Below are 24,624 nucleotides of genomic sequence, written 5' to 3' on the forward strand. Positions count from 1 at the left end.
AATCCAAAGAGATATTCTTTATCAAAGTTAAGAGACAACCACGCCTACCTAAAACGGTTCTTTCTAACACAGCCCTACATGTCTACGTCACGATGTGGGAAGATTTGCATAACGCCGGAGGATGATATCTGCTTCGTCATGCCTGGAGCTGATCTATGCTGGTCACTGAGGAAATACATCAACTTCGCTCTGTGGATTGCCGGATTGGCTTTCACCGTGTACGAAGCAGAGTCCAGCCCGGGGTCATCACATGTGGATACCGCAAGCCTGCCCGCCACCGCTCACTCAAGCCGGCCTCCGCTCACTCTAGCCCTCCGTGTGTAACACTGTGTTTCGTTGTGAAAGCGAAACTACTTTGTTTGGCCTTCCAGAAGAGGACATAATGTTTATAAAGTGGGGCTGTTCATAAATACATTTCATTACACCAAATACACAAAATAATGTTATTTTTAGCAACATCATATGACCCCTTTAACATTTTTTACTAATAGTTTTTGTTTTTCCAAAAAATTGTGTAAATTGTATTGGCTGCTAGACATTTTTACATATGCAACTTTTTTTTACATGTGTGAAAATGTGTAAATATTTAGCACTTTTTTCAGGAAAGAATGGTGGCTCGTTAACCTCAACATGAACGTTGTGTAATTTCCTTTTACCTGAAATATGCAGAAGCTCAGAATCTTGCCACTGTCTACATTTATGACTAATTCGAACTTGCTGCTTGAAAGAATTCAGAGAATAGGATTCAAATGAGAATGTTGGATGTGAAGAATTTAAAATAATCTGACATGACAGTCTCTATGCTTCTAGTTTTACTTTTCTCAGAAAATTGCTGTTATGTCATGCAGTATAATTGAGGGCATCGAGCAAGTCTTAATTAAAGATGAGTTGTGTTGCATGAGGTTGATTTTCTGGGTTGATGAACATGCTTGATTTGACCCTTGGTTTGAACTTTCCAGTTTGAAAGGTAAAGCACTGCTCAGTGGATTATAGTTATATGTATTTAATCGGTTTTGTAAGTAGTTGAGTTTATTGGCTGACAAATGCAGATTTACAATGCATGGCCTGTGTAGCTGCAGAAATACAATACAATCTAAAACAATACAAGTTAAAGGAAGCAAAAATCCTTGATGAGCAAGATCTTATATCTCCACACATGCACAGGGACATTCACACATACTCTGCAATCAGCCAGCTGAGCCATTCTTATTCTAATGGAGCATGGCCACCTCTTTAGGGAAATTCACACACATCTCAATGTTCGTCATCAGTCGGCCTCATTCAGATCACCTCTTTGAGAGCTCAGTGCTCTTGAAAGACTCTCGAGACCATTGGCAAACAAGAACTTCAGTGAACTAATGCTACATCAGTTTACAGAGGAGAAGCAGACCATTAATGACGCTTCATCAAAGAACGATATAGAGAGGAATAACAATTTTATTAATAAAAACTAGGAAAACACCTAAAAACACCACGTGAAGAAGATTATGATAAAGCTTGTAATAGCTCTACTTCTCAAAATTACAAACAGGCATTCTCACTGCCTTGTGCATTTACTATTTGTATGAATCTCTGATTTCAGGCTTCAGCTGAGTGTCGTCCTTGAAGAAGCACAGCACCAAGTTAATGCGGTTCATAGGAATTAAGACTGTGGTGTTATTGTACATGGCCAGTTCAGGTCAGGTACTTGACTTTCTTCAGATGTTTTGGTCCCACTTTATATTAGGTGGCCTTAACTACTATGTACTTACATCAAAAAATAAGTACTACTTATTGTGTTCATATTGTATTGCAAAACACTTCTGCTGCTATTGAGGTGGGATACGGGTAAGGTTAGGGACAGGTTTGGCGGTATGGGTAGGCTTAAGGGTGGGTTAAAGTTTAAGGGATGGGTCAACAGTGTAACTATAAATATAATTACAGAAATTAATTACAGATGTAATTACATGCAGATATTTTAAAAATATATAATTACAATGTAAAAACATGTATGTACACAATAAGTGCATTGTATCAAATGATTAATTCAAATGTAAGTACATCGTACTAGTAAGGCCACCTAATATAAAGTGGGACCGTTTTAAGCTACAGCTTCTTTTCCCAGGAATGCTAGGAGATGGTTTGGCCTGTCTTGAAAGTTACGTAATTAAACCATAATCTTCACCATGCCTTGGAAGCATCTGATCAATATAATTTTTCTAAGCTCCATTGTTTCAGAGTTGCTGATGATCTTACTCAAATTATCGACAAAAATATTAACAAAAAAGCATTTTTTATTATTAAATAAAAAACAAACATGTGCTGTTTACTAATAAACGGGGAAAAAAAAACCTGCAGGATACACAAGGTTGATCTGTTCTTGATGAAATCTCACCTTCTTCTGTCGGTGGCTCTGTCACTCTCACTGATTAAGAATGAAAGAAAGGTGAAAGATTAAATGACTGCCTGTGACATTTCTTTCCGATTCCGAGTCACGTATTGTAGTCCCCATTTTGCCGCAAATCAATCAGAACAGAAGCGCTGGGCATATGTAAACAATTGTAATAGACCGAATTAAAATGCAATTCCTGTAGTGACTTTGCCCTATGAATGATTGTGATGTGTGTTTGCTCCTTCAGGGCTTGTGGTAGAAATATGTTCATGCCTGCCGGAGTACTTTTCACACCTCCAGGGAGCAAAGCAGATGTACATTCAATGAACACACACTTCTCCTTTTTGTTTATTAGTCATTTATGGTTATAGGCAAACCTTAGAAACATGCTTGGTTACATAGTCATCATGAATAGCAGTCTTTACTATATATAGCATTTGCGTTTTTAGAAGAAACATTTTGGATGTCAGGCAAGGAGAACAATGGCTCATTAGCATGAATTGGAGGTAAAAAGGATCTCAGTGGCCAAATTAAATGAAACCTGTTGGATATTCTTGGAAGCCATTAACTCAGTAGGAAGTTGAGTCACTGGGGCTGAGGAACACGGTTGTCTGCAATCACCCCTTCTGATTTTCATACGACTATGTGAATGAATCAGAATTTTAAATCAGTTAAAATAAGCTGATTTGAACCAATTCACATAAATGTCACCATATAATATTTGATGTATTATATATACACTTTTTTTAAGTGGAAAGTGAATTACCTTGAGTTTTTCAAAGCTTTGAAAAGCAGGTGTATTTTTGATGTGCTTTGAATGTCCAGATAATGTGGGTTTTATAATGTTTAAATAATCTTTTCCTTAAACCGCAAGAACACATTAATGATGATATGCAGTGGCACAGTTTTTAGAAGTTTTTCACTCACCTATTTCACAGCTCTGACAAATCTTCAAACTTCTGTTTCAGTGTTGGGTCAGTGAAAATGATCTTTAACAATTTCCAGAGTCTTTCACACCCCCTTAATGACCTGCCATGATGTAAGATAGTATGCTGACTTTCATCTTTGTCTCTGTAAAATCTGTTTCATGACCACCGTGCTTCACCATAAAATATTGAGACAGGAGCTGACCTCACCTGTCTGCTGACTTCTGACTCCTCAGTGCCAGCTAGAGCCTGATATTTTGTTATGAGCTGTGCAATGCAAGAAAGCTAACTCATTGTACTGCTCATTTTTTCACACATTGCTTATTGCTCACAGCACTAATTCCAGGAGCTGTTTACACATGCATTTTGTGCATGGACAGGGCATCTTGTCCATCTTTAAATATTATCACATGTTTGAATGAAGCAGGGAATATTACCACAAGTTTGAGTAACACAAAGAAGAAACTTTAAAAGCAATGAATGATGAACCATATTAGTCTCTCAGCCTGTTAAGCACTTAGTGGGGCACTTTTCACCAATATGAAGATATTTTTAGTTGTGGTACTTTATGAATTACATAAGTTAATGTGATCACTCAGCACTATAGTGCCCTTATATGCATATTGAATAGACAAGTGGGCAGTAAGCACTGTTACATACATTATACCACTTCACAATGTTGTATAAAAAGGAGAGATGCAATTTAGTGTACTGTCACATTAATTTAATGAAAAGCACAATACACTCATACAACGTTTTAGAGCATATTGTACTTCTTTTTATACTGCTCCTTTGTGGGTTAAGTTTAAGAAAGAGAGCCTATGTAAGCTTCAGGTTGCGTACAATGACTGTATGAGAATCCTGCTGAAAAAAACCAAGATGGAGCAGTGCAAGTGATTTATTCTGTAAGGCAAGAGTGCAATCGTTCCCTGCTTTAATGAGAAATTTGATGTATAAATTTATTTGTCGGCTGGACGATTCAAATAATAATATTATAATGTTGTCAAATCCTAGGCTTACGGAAGTGCGATATCAGTCCTCTATGAGGAAGTATTGGTATAACTGTCTTTTTTAATGTGTATTGTTCTGGTTTGTATTGTGTGCTTCTTGCTGATGGACCTTGAGTCTGGAAATAAAGTTGAATTAAACTGAACTCATGTGCTATAGCCCAAGCCTTCTGAAAACCATACAATGGCTTTGTGTGAGGAATGTACTGATAATCTGTAACTGTAGTTCTCAAATCTTATTTCACATTACAATATGCACAAAATTTGATGTCGCAAAACTTGCCAGGTCATAAATTAGTGCTGCGCATGGATAAAAGCTCATGAGCGTATGATGGGTTGGATCACTCAAGATGGACATTGATATCTTGTGACTGTCTTCTTTTATGACACAGCGTTGGGACAATGGCTTTATTTTGTGTCCTGCGTTGAACTTAAGTTGCTGTCAAGTGATATTTGTCTTCCCCAGTCCACCTGCTACCTGCATGCTTTTGTGTATCTGGTCTCTTGTGAATGCAGTGCTAGGCAATGATCTAAGTTGTGCTGATGTGAATATACTTTTCATTAATTGTTTTATTGCTAATGAAGCTAGTAAAACTGGCAAAGAAATACATACTTTACCCTTTAAAATGTAGTGTTGTTTTGTTTTCATTATGTATTTTTGAATCTGTAGTTGAACATGAGGATACAGTCATTGGATGATTTGTTGGCTAAATAACGAGCATGCGGCATTTCCATCTGTGCAGATTTTTAATGTGACTGTGGCCTTTGTATAATATAAAGCCTATTGAGTGAAATTATTGGTTTCACCTTGAGGAAGAGGAAAAGAGATCTGTCTTATAAACAGTTCTTCCATGCACGTCGTGTGCTTTCTTAGGTGAGCTTGTGTGAACTGCTGTGCCAATACGGTCTCATGTAGTCATGCACAGCAGTCCAAAGGTCAAGGTCAGGGTTTTCGCTAAATAAAAGTTACAAATTTCATTTCTTTTTCACTAAACCCCATTGCATAACCTCAGCACACTTGGAAAATATAATTTTTCTTTTGTGGTTTTAATAAGAAAGAAGTTCAGTGATGATCTTGCAGTACTGGAGGTTGCCGTTTCAGGGCCGCAGTCCTAAGACCACATTTTTACCAGGTTTTTGTGTGTGTGTACACATTAGCACTTTATACTATTTTATAGCAGTATTCTGACATTTTTAACCTAATTTGTTTCATTATATGAACTTTTGTATTCAGGTTTTAAATTCAGTTTTCTTGGAAAGAAAGATCTTATTTTTCAACGTGGAAGTAAGCTACTTTCTATGTTTGCTTGTGACCATTTCATTAGCCGTTATAGGTAAAGAACAGTAAACAGTAAAACTATTTGCAATGCAAACTAGTGTGTTCATGATTATGATAATGTATTAAAATATTATGATACCGAATAACATTTTACAACATCAAGCAGCATAATGAACAGATTTCCAGAAACCTTGCATATTCAAATTTTAAATGGCTGAAACGGCAGTCTCCGGTACTGCAGGATTATACTATTTTGTCCCCTTTGGTAATTAGTGCCTTATGCAGTCTGCATATAGGGAATGGTGCTATTGTGTCTATTAAATTTCACATATCAGGACCGTCCTATGGTAATAACTATTTTGTATTTGTTATGGCAAATGGCAAATTCCAAGAAATAATCTGCCAGGCTGCTGCAATTCCACGCACCACAAGTCAGCATAAAATAGGGTGACCATACATCCCAAAAAAAATTTAGAAATCCCGGCCAGGACATTTCCAGGAAAAAGGAGACATATCATAGTATAATATGAACATAATTTAAAGGAAATATGCTATAACTCATATTTCAACATAAAAGTTGAGAAATATTTCAACAAGTTTGTGGGGATGAACATATTTCATCCCCACAAACTTGTAATGTGAAGTGTACAAATTGTTTAGAGATGGTATTTTTTAATTAACTGTGTGTTTCTAATATGTTTTTCTAAACCTGAGGATATGTATCTAATAACATCTAGCTGTCTTTCTCTGAAAAACATTTTAAAAGTAATTTTAATCTTTCACTCACCTTTAAACTACAAAACAACGAAGATTAAACATGTTTCTCTTTCTCGGTGAATGTCTCTACAGCATTGCACAGATGACTGAACAAATTTACCATGAAAGCACCTTTTCCTCTGATGCATTCCACTGTGAATAGCATGCCTGTTTACAACACATTTTTCATTGCACCAGTGTACAGACAATAACATTATGTGATGTGCCTGCAAACCACATTACGCAAAGCACAATTTTGTTTCTCTTTCATCTTTTCAAACACAACACATTGGTAGCAATTTAACAGCAAACACATGTTATGTTCCATATACTTTTCCTGTCAAAGGAAAGAATACATTTGGCTGGTGGGCAAAGAAAAGGACATTTCCATATACTGTACATTCTGTAAAAAAGAAAAGTCTGTAAAAAATAGGCCACTATGTACTGTGTTAATATGAAGGGATTTTCCATATTGATTTTTCACAGGTGTTCTATTTTGAATTGCATTGTGTTGTGTTTTAGGTTTAAAAGAGATGTTCATAAACTTACCAGTACCTTTTTTCGCTACTGATATTTTTCTTACATTCCTTTAGAAGGCATCTAACCTTGACATTGTCATTTTAAATGAATACATTCACAACAACCTGTTAGTGAGTGAAAGTGAGGTGACATGTGGCCAAGTATGGTGACCCATACTCGGAATTAGTGCTCTGCATTTATCCCATCCAAAGTGCACACACACAGCAGTGAACACACACACACACACCGTGAGTTCAGCCATTTTTGCTGCGGTGCCCGGGGATCAGCTTGTGTTAAAATGGAGTTCAATTAAAACTTTTACATTGTCAGTTAAGAATTTTAATCAGATACAAGAAAACAGCAGCATTGTTTTACCAGTCTTCACAGTAGTGATGGACTCTCTAACCATTAGGCCACAACTTCCCCAGTTACAGTATAAACTACATCATGCACCAAATACTTATATTTTGTTAAAATGCACAGCTTACATCACAGCAGATGCTGAAACAACATTCCAGCTTGTGTTAAAATGGAGTTCAATTAAAACTTTTACATTGTCAGTTAAGAATTTTAATCAGATACAAGAAAACAGCAGCATTGTTTTACCAGTCTTCACAGTAGTGATGGTGCACATTAGAATGTGGCGAATTCTGAAATTTAATATTTTTTTACAGTTGGGCTTTTCACACTGCATTTAACTCCAGGCTATTGTCATTTTACTTTGCTCAGTCGCTTTGTTTCATTTCTCGGATGACAATGGAAATTCTTAAAACTGCTTTTTCAAACTTCACGCCATCTAGTCACTTGGGCACATCATAAAAGCAATTTTTCATTCTTTTGAACAGATTGCCAACGCTTTGGTACATTCTTGCAATTGATATATACAAATGTCTCCTGTTTCCTACATATTCATTTGCATGTTGTTCAAAATGTATTACTGTATGCTGGTTGTCTGTTGAATAGTTACCACCCCAAAAAGTCTAGAAATTTGTTCACTGCACAAGTCATTAAATGTAAAATGTTTGAACCAGCTGTCATAATCAGTCAAGCATATTTTCTATCAGACTTTTTTGGAAATGTGTCCTGAATTAATCAACTGCTCTGCAGGCGAATGCGACTGATAAGACATTCCAAAGGATTATTTTTATGCTGCATTGCAAGGGAAGAAATGTCAGGATCCTGCCCTGACAGCCTTGTCTGTCCTGTCTTTGTTTACTTTTTTACTTTTACTTTTTACTTTTAGTCATTTAGCAGACGCTTTTATCCAAAGCGACTTACAAATAAGAAAAAGTAATTAAAACTAAAAGCTAAAACTCTATAAATACTATATATATACACATTTAAGAAAATAAAAGAAATTAAATAAAAATGACAAATGCATACAACAACACTTCAAAACTAAAACATTTAAATGAAAACAAAAAAAATTAAGCTAAAAACAATTAAAACATACACAAATAAGAAAAAGTAATTAAAACGAAAAGCTAAAAGCTTTTAAGAAAATAAAAGAAATTAAATAAAAATGACAAATGCATACAACAACATTAGTAGTAGGAAAGAGGAGAAATAAAAAGCGATACTTATTTGTGATTTATTTATATGTTTATATGTTTAATGTGTCTTTGTTTATTTTGTGCCTAAGCACATGGCTGTGTCTTTGTTTGTGTTGGCCATGTGCTCTTCTTGTCCTGCCCCCTTGTTTAGTCCTTGTTTGTCCAGTTGTGTTCATCTGATCCTCGTGTGCACTGCTCCCTTTATATTGTGCTCATTTCCCTCTAGTCGTTGTTGGTTCATTTTGTGTGTGCCTTGTGTGCATTTTCCTTGCTTGTGTCTTTAGTCTTGTTAGAGCTTGCTATTCAGTATATTGCATCTAGTCTAGTTTTTATTTGTTCCCGTGTTTAGTCTATAGTCTAGTTCCAGTTTTTGTGGTTTAGTTCTTTATTTTAGTTCTTGAACCTTTTGATTTTGTCCTTTTATTTTCTTTTTAGTTTTCAGCAAGGTTGCTGTCTTGTCTTTATTTATTTTGTTTGTAGTTCTAGTCATTTATTCCTAGCTTTTTTCCTATTGTTATCCTTTTTGTTTTCATAAGTTCCAGTTAATAATTTAGTATTTATTTTATTACTTTTGTTTTTCCTTTTCAGTTTTATTTGTTTTATTTCCCTAGTCATAGTTTTGGAAATTTTTACTTTTGATCTGTGTCTATCTCTTGTCTCTCCTGTTGTCTTGTCTTTGTGTGTGTCTGTCGTGTTGGTTCCTGTCCTGCTTCCTGAGTCCTCCCCTGGTCGCTGATTCTTCTGAACTGACATACATTTTGGTGCTTCAAGAGTTCCCATCCCCAGGGCCAAGCCTGTGGTTCCTTGAGCTGCTACCTAGTCCCCTTTTGCCACAGAGTCTGGAGCTACCCCCATCCCCAACCAGCCTGTTCTCCTGTCGTGTGCCCTGCCCTATTGTGTGGACTGTCTTCCTGACTTTTGTGTTCCCATTTTTGTTAAACTCTGTTCCCCCTGTTCATTCTGCATCTGGGTCCTCCCTTGCCAAACCGTGACAAGAAATCCCTAGAGATGTGGAGGAGAATCTGTGGTCCAACAGACCGGGACGCCAGGGGGTATACAAAGACTGCACTGTAATTCCCCATACAGTGCTGCATTTACAGTTTTAGTGGTGTTTCCTATGTTTACTTTTCTAATTTTGTATTTTTTTTTCTTTGTGCTGTAAAATGCTATGTCTTTTCCTTGTCCAATCTCTTGCAATGAGTATGCCACATACAGTAATATAACTTTGTAGTCTGTACTGCGGATACATACCATACAGTACAGGAAAAGTGCAGCATTGTGCATTTTTAATCAGTCATTTTTTGCACTGATAAACAGAAAACATGGCTATGCATTCTGAACAATCTTGTTTGTGAACAATGACACAAGGACTTGTCATTATAATGCCATTGATATGTTCATTGACATAAATATTTACTTTTGAGAGATGAACTAATTATTTTGAGCAAGTTACCGACTTTTCAGATAAGCCATTCTGTGGCACTGTTTGTACAAATGGGTTTGCAAATGTTAGAGTCCACATGAAATCAAACTTGACACTATTCACTTTGTTAGCGCACCTTGCTAGATGAACAATTAGTATGTGCAGGTTAATCCACAGATTGTCTTGGTATCAAAATCTGAAATTGACAGAAAATGAGTTAATTGAATTGAAGAATAGATCATTTTATTCTTACAGTTATAGTCGCCTGGATGGTACAGTCAGAAATATATAAACTGATGAAGAGCAAGAGCAAGACAAGCGGTTACAACACAGGTCGCATGCTGTGTTTGTCCAATCAATAATATTGACACTGTAAAATTCATGAACGTACAGTGTGAAACGATTCCTTTGTAAGCGTGAAACATGGAAAACAATAAAGCAAGATTGGGTATTTGTGAAAAGCCCTGTTATCGAGAGAGTACATGAAGTATGTTCATTTGCTCTTTGCTTTTCCATTTCCTTTTTCATCTCTCAGTATCTGGCTCTCCTTATTCAACCTTTGAGTACTACTCTCACCATAGACATTATTTTATTCTTATAGACACACATGCAAAGTAAAATTTTGTGCTGCCCTAAAGCTGAGTGTATGGATAATGGATGAACTGACAAATTGATGGACAATCTTGAAACATGGATAGTATTTCAAAGAGATGGGGTGAGATCAGTGCTCTCATACTTATTGTGATTCTCTGCACATTCACTGGAAGCATTTGATAACTGCTAGGGGCATTACAAAGCTGTCACTGACCTTCTTATTCATTTTAGTGTTAGCAAGGTATTTTTGCTAATAGAAGAAGCTATTTCATTTAGGATCAGCTACCAAAAAATTCGGCTCTGGACATGTGTGGACAAGCCTCTACATGGCAATACAAAATCAGAAGGCCTTCACCATCACTTATAAAGATAAAGAAGTGTTGAGAGACATTGAGCTTTTCACATTGAACCTCCGATTATTGATAACCAATGAAAAGAGTAATTATTCTGTATCTTCAATAACCTTGAACGCCGGATCAATTCATATCTTTTATTTAACACTTGCAGCACAGCTCCCATCACAAAGGAATTGCAGGCATGTTTACATTTCGTTTCATGTAATGTCCATATTCCAGTTTACTCTGCTACAATGGTAGCTTACAAAGAGGAAAGCTGAATCCTTTCATGGTCATGTACATAAATGCTGAGATGTGCTACCTGGAAACAAGGGCATTTATTAGGATAATTTATAACAACTATTTTGTTCAAAATTTCCATTTCATTTTATTACACCATATCTCACCTGAAATCATGTCTCGTCTTTGTACATCTTTTACACATCGACTTTCTTCTTAAGGAAAAATGAGTTTAATGAAAGGAAATGTGATGGAAATACAAATTGCTCCTTAGCCAGGTCATTATTTAGGGGAGTGAAAGGATATGAATTAGGCCAGACTTTCATAACGTGTACATATACCTACTTTGTGTCTTCATTGACAGAAGAAAAATGGCTTTGATGTCCTTCAAGAACAATGGAAAACAACCAAGAGTTCACAGAAATGACGAGGACTACAGACAGTTTGCTCAGTGTCCGAATGAGTGGTTCAGTTTTGCTAGAGGGGACACTTGGATGGTTCAGCAGACTTGCATTATCTCAGCACTGATGACTTAACAGATAGTGCCAAACTTATCTAACCATGAAGACATCAGCAGCCATACACAGACAGATATTATCACCAGCAGGTGAAAATCTGAACACCAGGCCTGCAGGTTTTTTGATGTGTGTTGGAAATCCCCTTTCCTCCTGGAACAACGGTTAGAGCGAGTGCATTGCTTTTGTGTCTTCTGTGTCTGAACTGAGAAGAAGGCTTCTCTTGATGTTCTTCTCACTTTCTACTCATAAAACCCAAAGGTTTTCATTTTGGTCTTTCTGTTCCTCATCGCTGTCTGGAAAAAAGGTTTCTAAACGCGTTGTTGTAGTTCTTGTTAAAGGCTGTGTAGATGAGTGGGTTAAAGAAGGAGTTTGAGTAACCCAGCCAGAGGAAGACACTTTTCCAGACAGGAGGGATGTCGCATGAACAGAGCGGAATGATGAGCTCAGCAAGGAAAAAGGGAATCCAACAGAGCACAAACACACCAATCAGGATGCCCACCATCAGAGCCGCTCTCCTCTCTTTCTGCTCTCGCCACGTCTCGCCATCCGTCTGGAACGATACAGTAGCGTGACGAACTGTGAAGGCCATCTGTGGCTGTCGTTCAGCCTCCTTAACCTGGCAGTAAACAAACAGGATGATAAAGAAATGTATTGGTAGTGTTAATGAAGCACACAACTATTTGAAAGTAAACTAAAGAATTTGCTTTTAAAACACATTAAAGCTTAAATGGTTCATTATTGCCTGATAGCAGGCAACTTTTTTGGCTTTCCTACAATCTATATCAACCTTATCCACTTTATGTTGCTCGGTGGGCAAAAAGCAGCAACTACACATTTTGTCAAAATTGAGTCTCTGTGATCAGTTCTGTGTCAGATGTGTTTGGATCAACTATGCACAGATTCATAGAAAACGAATTGTTAAATTCACATCTCATAATTCAAAATGTAATCAAAAACACTTTGAAGCCGTGTAACTTTGTAAGGCAGTAAAAAATTCCTTTTGTACATATCTGTCTAGACGTCACATTTTTACTACAACGATCTTTAAAGGACACCCGCTATGCTTTTCTCGATTTTACCTTTCCTTTAGCGTGTGTATAGCAGTTTGCATTTAAACGATCTGCACAAAGTCCATGTCAAATGGAGTTAATCTCTCCAACAGAAAACACTTGCCTGAAATGCCTTGCTTGTAGTCCTGCCATTATTTCCATGACTTTGCTACGTCACTATAGGTGCATTCATGCCATGTCGTAATTACTGTAATTGCAAGATTCCAACTTGAAAAAAGCCCTCACCTCCTTGTAGAACGTGTAATTACAACATAATTAAAATGTAAAAGAGTAAACTGGAAATTTTCTGAGAGCTCCGACTTGTATCATGTGACCACTGCAGATTCAATTAGGCATTGATAGTGTTGCCATAGAAACACATAATTCTGAGTCCGAGGATGTAAACAGCTCAGAATAGAAAGTCACGTGTTGTCATCTAGAAATTACGGTAATTATGACATGCTGTGAACGCAGCACATGTTACACATTTGCATAATGCCCGCCTACTAGCTGCTCTGGCCCGCCCTCAAAAAACAGTTATTTGAATTCGCTATGTCGAGAAGACAGTTTTTTTTTTTTTCGATGCAATGCCACAGTTACCATAGATTTAATGCTGAAACCCCTGGAGCTGAAACCCAATTACAGTAAGGAGAAAAACAATCAGAGTCTATTCCACATACACGCATTAATGCTGTAAAATACGAAGCAGTTTTCCCCAGCTTTGTGAAACTGAGTTGTTATATGACAAATCTCACATCGTTTCCCTTGAAAGCAGAGGTGTGAAGTTTCTAAATAAAGACAGACTTAGATTTCTTGTATTTGCTCACAAAGTTCACTATGACCAACTAAGAAGTCTGAACTGTTTGGATCACACACTACTTGCCCAAAGTATCTGGCTCAATTGCCCCACAGTCACCCTTTTGGAAAATTGTCTTAAGTAATATTCTAGATGATTCTCTATGTTGGCAAATCACCAACATGTATAATTAAGCAATAGCACAGATTTTTATGCGCCAAAAAAAAGTTTCAAAAGAAGCATCAAGCTTTATGTGTTGCCAAGCAATGCACAGAATGACAGTGTGTTAAACTCTAGTCTAGAACGGGGCAAACAGACAAGCAGAGTGATAAACAGTGAAACATCCCAGTGCTGTTATATGAACTATCAATGCCTCTAAAGCAGTTTTACGTCACTTCCTGTTTGTTGCTGCCGTGTGTTTTGAGTTTGAGCTCCGTCAAGTTAATTCTTTGTCGTCTAATTTTTTATCTTAAAATCAATTTTATACACCATCATTTTAGTTTCTATAACGTGTGAATATATCCCCTATCGTATTCTACAACAAAAACAATCAGAGCGCCTTGTTATGATAAGCTACCACTAAATATTGTAGAAACTTAATTTGCTGTAAAGTTGCTTTGCAATGATTTGTATCGTGAAAAGCGCTGTACAAATAAACTTGACTTGACTTGACTTGACTTAAAGCACAGCTTATCCAATCAAATTAGAGGACCAGAACTAACTGTATATCTTTAATCTCTAAATGTATAACATTATATGAACACTGTTTATGTATTCCATCTTGTGTTTTTAAAATATTATTTAAATTTGCTTTAGAAGCTTTTTGTTTGAAAGGCTGTAGTTGAGTGCACAGAGTACTGTGGCAGAACAAAGCACAATTACATGCGTATATGTGTGTGTTTGTTTGTGCGTTTCGACAGACAAAGGAGGCAACGAGGCAATTAACTGATTTTTTGGATCAGTGTACGTTAGTGAGAATAATGGACTTAAGTATGTGAAAACACAGATGAAAAGAAAGAGTGTGAGGCTGTTTGAGTGCATACAAAAGGTAGAACAAGACATAAAAGAGATGGTGGACAGGTTGAGGAAAAAAACATTTCAGAATAATTGGATAAAACCTAAAGATGTGTATGCAAATTGTATGAAAAAGGAGTGGCAGTTGGTATCTGACACACCCCAAAGATGCCACATTCTCTCATCAAATTCTCTGCATTGAATGTATGTAGAGAATGTTGATTGTATTGGTTGCTTTTGTAAGTGTTCTTTTGTACATTTTCTTTAATATTAGAAATGAAAACTTTTTCTATTTCAAATTATAAAATCAGTTAAAATAAAAAAAGAATATTACAATATATACACCTTATGTCTATAAGTATGTTTTAAATAGAATATAAGTTGGATTGTTATGGAGTTTGCCTTTCTTACTATCAAATGTCATCTTTGTGACTTTTTATTCATCACTACACTGACATAGGGTGGATAAATTTAGCAATGCAGACCAAAAAAAAAGACAAAAAGGTGAGCCATACAGAGAAGAAAGGAAGAGAATAGAATTAAAAGAGAGACAGAAGAAGAATCCAATAAATGGAATTAGGCTTTAATTGCGTGTCTACCTTAACATTGCAGTTTAAGATTTTCCCCTTGAGGAAAGAGGGTGGACACAGAGCATCCATCCAGTCTAGATTTTTACTGTGATTAATCCAAACTTTATATATGGAGAATTTAAATTGGAGAATGCCAAATTAATGATAGGATGTTGTTTAAATTATATTGTCATGTGGTGTTATTTGATGTGAAATTTCATCACTAAAATGTAATTATGTTGAAAACTGATTGTAGAGCCCATTAAAATTAGAACATGAACATTATCTGGGAATCTAAAAAGCCAGTACAGAAATTAATATTTACAAATGATTGTTCTGTGTGAGGAAGCAGTGAGAAGCTGCTTCTAATTATACCTTTTTCTCTCAATCTGGGCATGTGTGTGTTGGGCGGGAACTGTGTCAATGTGGGGCAGGTGTCAGCTCCTGCGGGTTGAGCCTACCTTCTGAGAAAATAGCTCTGCGATGTTTGATCTTCATCTCACACTGTTACCCAAACATTTCTATTCTCTCTGTTTTTTTAGCCCTCTTCATGTTTTTTTTTTTTTGGCACCTCACTAACTCTCAATGGCAGATTCACACAGTGAATGAGAGTGGGTTTGACAATCCTGTGTGAACTGTCCATTTGACATCTTATCAGAGCAACTCGAATACTATACTATAATATATACTTGATTAAATTAAGTAAATAAATAAATAATTGTTAAAAAGTACCTACCAGGAGCATATACAAGCAGTTTTTAATGAGTGGCTCACTGAATCATTTACTCAACTAGTTTTTTCAATCTAGCTATCCATCTATCCATCTATCTATACACACAGTGGCAAGAATACATTAGAGGACCCTTTAAAAAAATCTGAATTTTTCTATTAATTGCTGATAGAATCTCTTTTAACACACAACCAGTTGTACTCTTTTACATTGTATTGAAGACATTGTGTGATCATTGACAGCGCAGGCTGTCAGTGAAAAAGTCAGTGAAACTCTGTTATGACTTCTCCAAAAGCTAATTGGAGTCAGTTAAGGAGATGAGATTGGAATTATGGGTCACACAGGTGTCCTGGCCTTTAAATAAAGGCATACAAAGCCTGGTTACTTACAGATATGCTCTTATACTAACAGATTGGTTAGTGCGAACCATGCCTTGATCCCAATAGCTTAAAAAGGCATTACAGAGATGCAAAAAGATGGATAAGCTATACAAAAGTATTGCTAATGAATCCACAGTAAGAGTCAGTCTACAAATGTAGAAAAGTCTGGACGTTGATACCCTCCCTAGGAGCCGGCATCCTGCGCAGATGACTCTAAGAACAAAATGGGCAATCCCTAAAGTTGAAAAAGAACCCAAGAGTAACAGCAAAGGACCCTCCGAAAACTCTACAAACTGCAGAAGTCTTTGTTCAAGTGTCCACTATCACAAAAAAAAAAACTGAACAAGAATGGTGTTCCTTAAAGGATAACACTAGGGAAGCCACTGCTGCCAATAATAATTGAGGCATGTCTGATGTTTAACCAAGACAACTTAGTTCTGTCATGACAACTCTCGGAGAGTTTAGCATGGTAATGTACATGACAATCTTAATGTGTTTGGTCTTGGCGGAATAGATCTGCTATGTTTCTGATTCGACAGAGCAAGTATCGAGACTTGCTACTGCCAATACATATACAGTACAGCGGGTAAAATAAGTATTGAACATGTCACCATTTTTCTCAGTAAATATATTTCTAAAGGTGCTGTTGACATGAAATTTTCACCAGATGTCGGTAACATCCCAAGTAATCCATACATACAAAGAAAACAAAACAAATAAGTTCAGAAATTAAGTTCTGTGTAATAAAATGAATGACACAGGGGAAAAAGTATTGAACACGCTTACTGAAATTTATTAATTACTTTGTACAAAAGCCTTTTTTGGTAATGACAGCTTCAAGACGCCTCCTGTATGGAGAAACTAGTCGGTGTGATTTTGGCCCATTCCTCCACACAAACAGTCTTCAAATCTTGAAGGTTCTGTGGGCCTCTTCTGTGAACTCTGATCTGTAGTTCTTTCCTTAGATTTTCTATTGGATTCAAGTCAGGTGATTGGCTGGGCCATTCTAGCAGCTTTACTTACTTATTGTTTTCTTTGAAACAATTGTACCTGCTAATTCCAGGTCTTTCTGAAGATCTCCACAAGTGGTCCTTGGCTCTTAGAAAACTCTTCTGATAATTTTTTCACTGCTCTGTCAGAAATCTTGCGAGGAGCATCTGGTCATGGCCGGTTTATGGTGAAATTATATTCGTTCCACTTCCGGATTATGGCCCCAGCAGTGCTCATTGGAACATTCAGAAGTATAGAAATCCTTCTGTAATCAATGCCATCAGTATGTTTTGCAACAATAAGGTTGTGAAGGTCTTGAGAGAGCTCTTTGCTTTTACCCATCATGAAATGTTTCTTGTGTGACACGTTTATAATGAGACACCTTTTTATAGGCCATCAGTTGGGACTAAACCAGCTAATATTAATTTCCACTGACTAGGGGCAGGATTGCTTTCTAATTACCGATAGATTTCTGCTGGTGTCTTGGCTTTCCATGCCTTTTTGCACCTCCCTTTCTTCATATGTTCAATACTTTTTCCTATATGTCATTCCACTTTATTACACAGAACTTAATTTCTGAACTTATTTTCTTTATGTATGGATTACTTGGGTTGTTACCGACATCTGGTTAAAATTTCATGTCAACTGCACCTTTAGAAATATATTTACTGAGAAAAATGGTGACGTGTTCAATACTTATTTTACCTGCTGTACATGTTGCTGTGAAATACTGCTGTTGCCCATATAACATATATGAAACAACCCCCATATATATCATACATGAATTGCCCAGTAGCAGATCTATACAGGTGGAGCTGGGGAAGGAGAGGGTTTCTGAAGTGCGCAGCAAATGCTACAGCAAGCACTGGCCAAGTATTTGAATCTTGGGCAGAAAGCTCATTGGCTGCTGATGCTAGAACTAGAACCGATCAGCTGCGCCATGTGAATAATGATCTGATTATGTCAGACTGAATTAGAAGCTATCAACCTGCACCATCTAGAGTTTCATGACAGAACTTTGGTTTTGTTCAACAACACTTTTGGGAAAATGCTCTCTGAAAAATTGGGGCAAACACCAGCTCCAAAACCTTATCTAAACTGTAAAGCATGGTGGACAGAGCATCATGGTTTAATGCTGCTTTGCTGCCTCAGGGTGTAGAAACTTTGCAATCATTAAGAGAACAATGAATTATAATGTGTATCAAGACATTATAGGAGAATATCAGGACAGCCGCTAATGACTTAAATCTTCAAACAGGCTAGGTGATGCAACAAGACAACGACAAATCACATAAGTAGCACCAACTAAAGAATGGCTGAAAAAGAGGAAGATGCCTGGGTCCTGACCTTGAGCCGATTACGATTCTGTGGCATAACCTAAAAGAGGGCTGTGCTATCAAAACAACACAGAAACATGGATACTGAACTGAAACAGATTTGTGGGGAGGAATGGTCCAAAACCAGTCAAAAGTCCTATAAGCAGCTACAAAAAATGTTTGGTGGAGGTTTTGCTGCTAAAGGAGGATCTACAAGTTACTAAATTCAAGGTTTCATTTACTTTCCCCACCCTGCACTGTGAATAATTACTCAATGCATTCAATAAAAGTGTGAAAAAAAAACAATTATTTGTGTGTTATTACTTTTGTCAGATTGTGTTTATCTCTAGTTAATCAAAGATTACCACATTTTGTGAGCAGTAGATGAAGAAATCCAGATATTTCAAAGGGTTCACAAACTTATTCTTTCCACTGTATATATAGTCTTATATAATCTTCATTTTATTTTTTACCTCTATGACCTCAGCCATGGGTGTGATGGTGTTGGTCTTGCGAGAGCCAATGCGGAACTTGGCAGCCTTGTAAATCTTCCAGTAGACAAAGAGCACCACACAGAGGGGCAGGTAAAAGGCTCCAAAGGTGGAGAAGACTGTGTAAGATGGCTCCTGGCTTACTTGACAAGCCAGGCTGTCTTCCGAGTATGTCTCACCCCAACCGAAGAGTGGCGAAAGCGAGATAACAGAAGAGAGCAGCCATGTGAGGCCGATCATCACATTGGAGATTCGTTTACGTGTCTTCAACGTGTACTCCAGGTGGCGTGTGATGGACCAGTAGCGATCTAGGGCAATGGCCGTCACATTCCAGATACTGGCTGTGCAGCAGAGCACATCGCAGGAGATCCAGACCTGACACAGGGCCCGACCCAGAATCCAACGCCGACCGTAGAGCTCCCTAACCAGACTGAGCGGCATTACCAGTCCTGCAACCATCACATCAGAGATGGCCATGGAGGCAACCAGGTTGTGGGGAACACGATGGAAGGTGCGCACCCTCAGGATGGTCACCAAAACCAGAAGGTTCCATACAAAGGTGGCCACCACTAGCATGGCCAGCAAAGTGAGCGTGAGAACACTGAACACAGAAAATGGACGGTACAGATTACCCGATTCGGATCCTCCGGAGATATTAGCCGAGAGATCTGTAACGTTGGGTTGAGTCATGGCAGCATGTGACGGTATGCAAATAGATATCTGGCTCTCATTAGAGGACAAGGTGAAAATAAATGTCCCTGTCAGAGTGGATGAATTTTTTTACTGTTTTTTAGGCCAGGCATGGTTTTCTTGTTGGATGTTTTCAAGTTCATTCATTTGAAAATATTTGCAAGAGTTCATTTTCTGAGTGGGCGTCATGTGTTCTTGGCACTACAATTTGTGAGCTTATTGTCCTTTAGCTCACAGTTCTGTATGCTGGTCACTGAAAAGGTAGGCGTTTTAAAGTGCTGCCATACTGATTATAGATGACATTATGATTGAACACATTGATAATCATTTTCAGTTTATAGCCTTCGGCAATTTAGAGGTTCTCAGGACACATCTGAAGGTGTGAGAAGCCATCCTCCATCCTATAACACAAGAAAAAAGGGCATAAATAAATTTCATAGTTCATCCCACAAAATCGTCTTATTTAGCCACCACCTGAAATAGAAAACATCTCTAGGCTATGGAATGGGCTTCCTTCTTTGTGCTCAGATTTCCTGACTTTTTATGATATGACTTACTCTTTTTTTTAACCGCTCAAGTCATCTGTACAATAGAAACCTGACAGGGAACATGATTTAAAGCTCATTCTTTATTATTTTGACTCGACTTAATAATAAATTGGCTCTTTTATTATTTTTTTGGTCCATGGAGTCCTTGAGGTTTTAAATCCTCCATTGGGTTAGATGTAATTTGTTCTAAGTGCTTGTGAAACAGATTCGGTTCAATTATTTGTAGCAATTGAAGTTACACTGGAGACCTCAACTGACTGCCTGTCTTCATATTGACTTTCTTGCAATAATGTCAGCTGGAAAAGATCTATCCCACAGGAAGAAGCATCTTTATCCCAAAAGCACAGCCATCTACACTCAAAAGTAGCTGTACCAGAGACTGTCAAAGAGCCAAAAGGCTTTGATTTTCATTAGTTCCTGGTTTATGCGTGTCAAAATCGAACCTCTGTTGGCCTTCAAAACTCAATTAGGGGTACAAAGGCCAGCATGCTTGTCAAGAGAGCTCAGTGGTAGAGTCATCAAAACATCAAATACCTGTCAGCAGCACAACAGCGAAGGGAATATTACAAGCTGTCGTATCAGTGATGACAACAATGAGAGGTCTGAGTTTTCTGTCCTGTTGATTGCTGTGTGTGCTTGCCCTCTGTTTGAAAAGAATTAAACTAACACAAATATCATACTTGTTTTCTTTTGGCTGAAAAGAGACAAAGCATAAAAATAGAAAATAAATGGGATTGCTGACAAAAGGGTACTGGGGTGTCAACAGACATTTCGTGTTGATTAATGTACCTCTGATTGCCCATAGTGCATATCATTACCCAGCATGCTCATCAGTAAGTCTGGAGTCTGTCTTGTCAGGAGGAACTGAGAGGAAACTCACAATGTCCTCACTCGACAGGCTCATTACCACACACAAGCACAGAGGAACACTGATTACAGATTCCCGCTCATTTTCTCTCAGTGCTGCTGAGCTCTGTTTACGCTGTTGGCATGACAAAGTCACTCTAAGGAGGAAGTGTATATCTAAGATATACATCAAAAACGTCCGTCATAGTGGCTTGCTAAAATTGCTACCCTTATTTTTGATAATATTCATCATTTTTACCTATCATTTTGCCCACTTTCATCTTCCTTCTCTCTCTGCATCTCTTCATGTCATCTTTAAATCTTTCCCTGCTCTCCTTCGCCTCCATCTCCTTTATTAGCTTGTGCCCAAAGCCATGAAATTGGACACACATGCATCTAAACACATAATCAGTAGTAAGCAAAGCCCTCAGCATATTGTCTTTGGTGGTGTTCAACTAATAATCTCTGACAGCTTCCCCTCAGCAAATCAACCAGGGCACTGGACACACACGCTGAGATAAAGACCCCTGTCATTTATAGCCATTCCCACAAGAGTGAGATGAAATAAGTTTATTTCTGGCTTTTTGTGACTATACGAGCTTCAGAGGATAAAAAGCATTCTGTTGTGTATTAGAGTTTTTGAGCCTTATTTACTTAACATGCCACATGACAGAGACAGAAATAAACAGTAAGATATTAAAGGGATAGTCCACTCAAAAATGAAAATTCTGTCATCGTTTACTCACCATCATTTTGTTTCGAACCTGTGTGACTTTTAGTCTTCTAGAACACAATAGATGATGACATAATATTCATATTTGAGTGAACTATCCCTAACAGAAAGAGACAGAAGAGACAAGAGAATATATGTACCAATATAATTTGAAATACTGTTTTATACATAAGGCATGCTCTTGGAACTCTTTAATGGATTGTTCAATTCTGTTAGTCTAGCTCAATATTTAACAATGTCCTCGGGGTGATAAACTCAAGCAATTAACCTGCATAAACTTTTCTTAAGTACTTAAATGTTTTGAACCTTATTTCACAACAACATTTAGCTTTTCAACCTAAATAGAAAGACAAGGAGCTGGTTCCCAGGGTGGCTGCAGATAAATGGGTAAGGTTCCACAAGGTTAATTTCCAAGTAAGGTGACGCAGGAACTGAATAGTTACAGAGATCACAATCCTGTGCTGTCAATATCGTGCTCTCGAGCACAGCACATAACCACAAGCTGCTGCAGGGGGTTGTCTCTGCAATCAGTGTAGTCCATGCTATTTTGAATAAATAAAATCTAATATATCTGACTTGAATAAAATGGGTAAATTTAGGTGTTACCACATGAAGCACATTTTTCAGTGCAATTTGACTCATGGATGTGTTACGCTGGATATTATCATGTACATTTAATTGTCCGTGTCCATAGATACCCAGACCCTGCTGAAAAGAAAGCTTAAACATGCTTAACAAGGTTTGATGATTTTAGTGGGTCCTCTTGCCATTTTATAGGAGTTTTGAGGAATTTTTCTGAGCTGGTCTGACTGAGAAACCAGCCTACAGACCAGCAAAACCAGTAGGACAAGGACTTAAAGTCGGCATAAAACGGAAGTTGCGATTGTCTTTTCTTCTCTACTGTGACGTATATCCGAGTGAAACGGCATCTGAAATGAGAGGGCGGGACTTGATTTCGTCCTTCGGGAATTTATTGGATCCTTGGAAGCTGGGGCGAAGCATCAACTTCAGCTTTTGCCCCTGTGGTTTATCCCAGCGTTTACCCCTCACGTTACTAGCTCCGCCCTTGCGCCATAGCTCGTGACCGGAAGAGAAGATGAGTCGTTTTGAGGGGGAGGGGAGATGAGGTGATTTTTTTAATTGTTATAAAATTATGCAAATGCTTTATATGATTGGTCTGCGGTGTCTAGATAAACCAAAAGTACTTAATGAGGGCAATTATGACAGCCATTGAACAGAACTACTGTGTAATAGGATAGTGCTTTTGTTTGTTAAAACAGTAAGCAGCAATAAGAGTCCACAATTAATACACAATGATAACATTACATTTCTAATTATACTTGTTCTAATGAGAGGAGGTTACTGCATACAAACAGAGAGAATGGTTTTACCATGTCAATAAACCTACTTCTAACCTACTTAGAGAGAGAGAGAGAGAGAGATTCAGTCAATGGATTTACACTAAAGCGAGCTGTTGTGAACGGACGACAATAGTTAAGCGAGACATGCGTCAAATGCGCCACATAATAACATTAAAATGCAGATCTCACCACTCGCTCATTATTGACACATTATTCCCTTTACGTTAAGTTAGTGACATTTTCTGTTTTAAAAACGTGGTTGGACCGACTGTTAGCGACATGAGATTATTCCTCTTGCTATTTTATGTTCTTTGTGGCAAGAAATTATATTTATTTTCTGCACAAAAGCGGAGCTTTGTGTAAATCAATGCCCCAGCATGAGTGTAAAATCTCTGATTCAAGCACTTGTCACTCAAATGAGGGTCTCGCGCGGTGCTGAAGCATCAATCGCTGATTTCTAAGAAAAAGTGCGCGACTAGCAGCAGCAACATCCCCTGAAAGCTGTCGTTCAGTAGTGTGCTGAAAACATCTTACTTCAACAACAACCTACTTCAAACCTGCCAAGTTCAAATCAGCACATTTCAGAAATTAAAGCGAGAGCGATCATGAACGTAAAATAACGGGTGTTTACTTCTGGCTTCGCGACACGGGCGCAATCAAATGTTCCTGCATCCACTGGGAACAGAAACTGCCTCCTTCCTTTTTTTCTGATATATGCCTTTTAATCATGACACTTAAATCCCAAAGGCTTTAAAGGTGCTGCATTAAAAACGTTGTGTCCACACTTCACTTCAAGGGCACCCAAATATTTTCTCAGAGCTTTACATCCTATAGGAAAGGACGACTGTAAATAACATTTATTTTTTCACTTATTTTGAAATGCATATGGACAACATACAGTCCGCATGTATCTCGGTAAATGTCGCCAATGCAGCACACTTACATTTACACTTTGCACACAGAAAATGTCTACTAAAGCTCTTATTACTCACCCTTAATTACAAAAGCAATACGAAGATGCTGCAAAAGTGCAGGATTGCTTTGCTTTTGGCTGTCGAGCGCAACTGTTCTGTCCACCTGAAACCGTCTTCATCTAAAAACACACTATACTTGAGTCAAGGCTTCAACACCGCATGTGGATTGAACCAATGTGTGGCGTAGGGGTGTTGCGTACATACCGAAGAATTCTAGCTGCAAGTATCACACAATCAGACTATTAAGGACGTTAAGCTGTTGGCAATAAGTGACTCCTGTAAATGCTGCAAACATCGGTAATTTGTACACTATTGTTAATAACGGATCAAGAGCATGATGATAACTTTTTACCTGTCTTGAACAAAAGTTGTTAAAAGTTATGTTGTATTTTAGTGACATGGAGGCAGTGTAGATCACGTTAAGGCTCTGTTCCACACACACACACAATGATCTATATTAATATTTAATTAGTTAAATCTGAAGCCTATTTCAGTTACAGCTGCTTTTTTTCCTCTCCGTCTTTCCTTTTGGGACCAGCGCACACATTAAACTGGAAATGATAAATCCTATAGTGGCCACACGGCTTAATTGAATCGAAAAAAGGTCTTCATATGT

The 24,624-nt window shown here is 37.7% G+C and overlaps 1 protein-coding gene across 1 annotated transcript; it reads right to left on the reverse strand.

The window, feature by feature from the left end:
- Window positions 1-10,904: 10,904 nt before the first annotated feature.
- Window positions 10,905-24,170, reverse strand: htr5ab (5-hydroxytryptamine (serotonin) receptor 5A, genome duplicate b). Its single transcript, XM_016533298.1, has 4 exons — window positions 24,027-24,170; window positions 18,839-19,947; window positions 11,171-12,137; window positions 10,905-11,085 (listed from the first exon to the last, which is right to left on the reverse strand). Exons 2-3 carry the CDS (start codon window positions 19,544-19,546, stop codon window positions 11,805-11,807), a joined length of 1,041 nt encoding a protein of 346 aa, XP_016388784.1. The 5' UTR covers window positions 19,547-19,947; window positions 24,027-24,170; the 3' UTR covers window positions 10,905-11,085; window positions 11,171-11,804.
- Between the last annotated feature and the right edge of the window lie 454 nt (window positions 24,171-24,624).

This window comes from Sinocyclocheilus rhinocerous, unplaced genomic scaffold (genome assembly GCF_001515625.1).
Source record: "Sinocyclocheilus rhinocerous isolate Xijiao unplaced genomic scaffold, SAMN03320098_v1.1 scaffold245, whole genome shotgun sequence".
Classification (NCBI taxonomy): Eukaryota; Metazoa; Chordata; class Actinopteri; order Cypriniformes; family Cyprinidae; genus Sinocyclocheilus; species Sinocyclocheilus rhinocerous.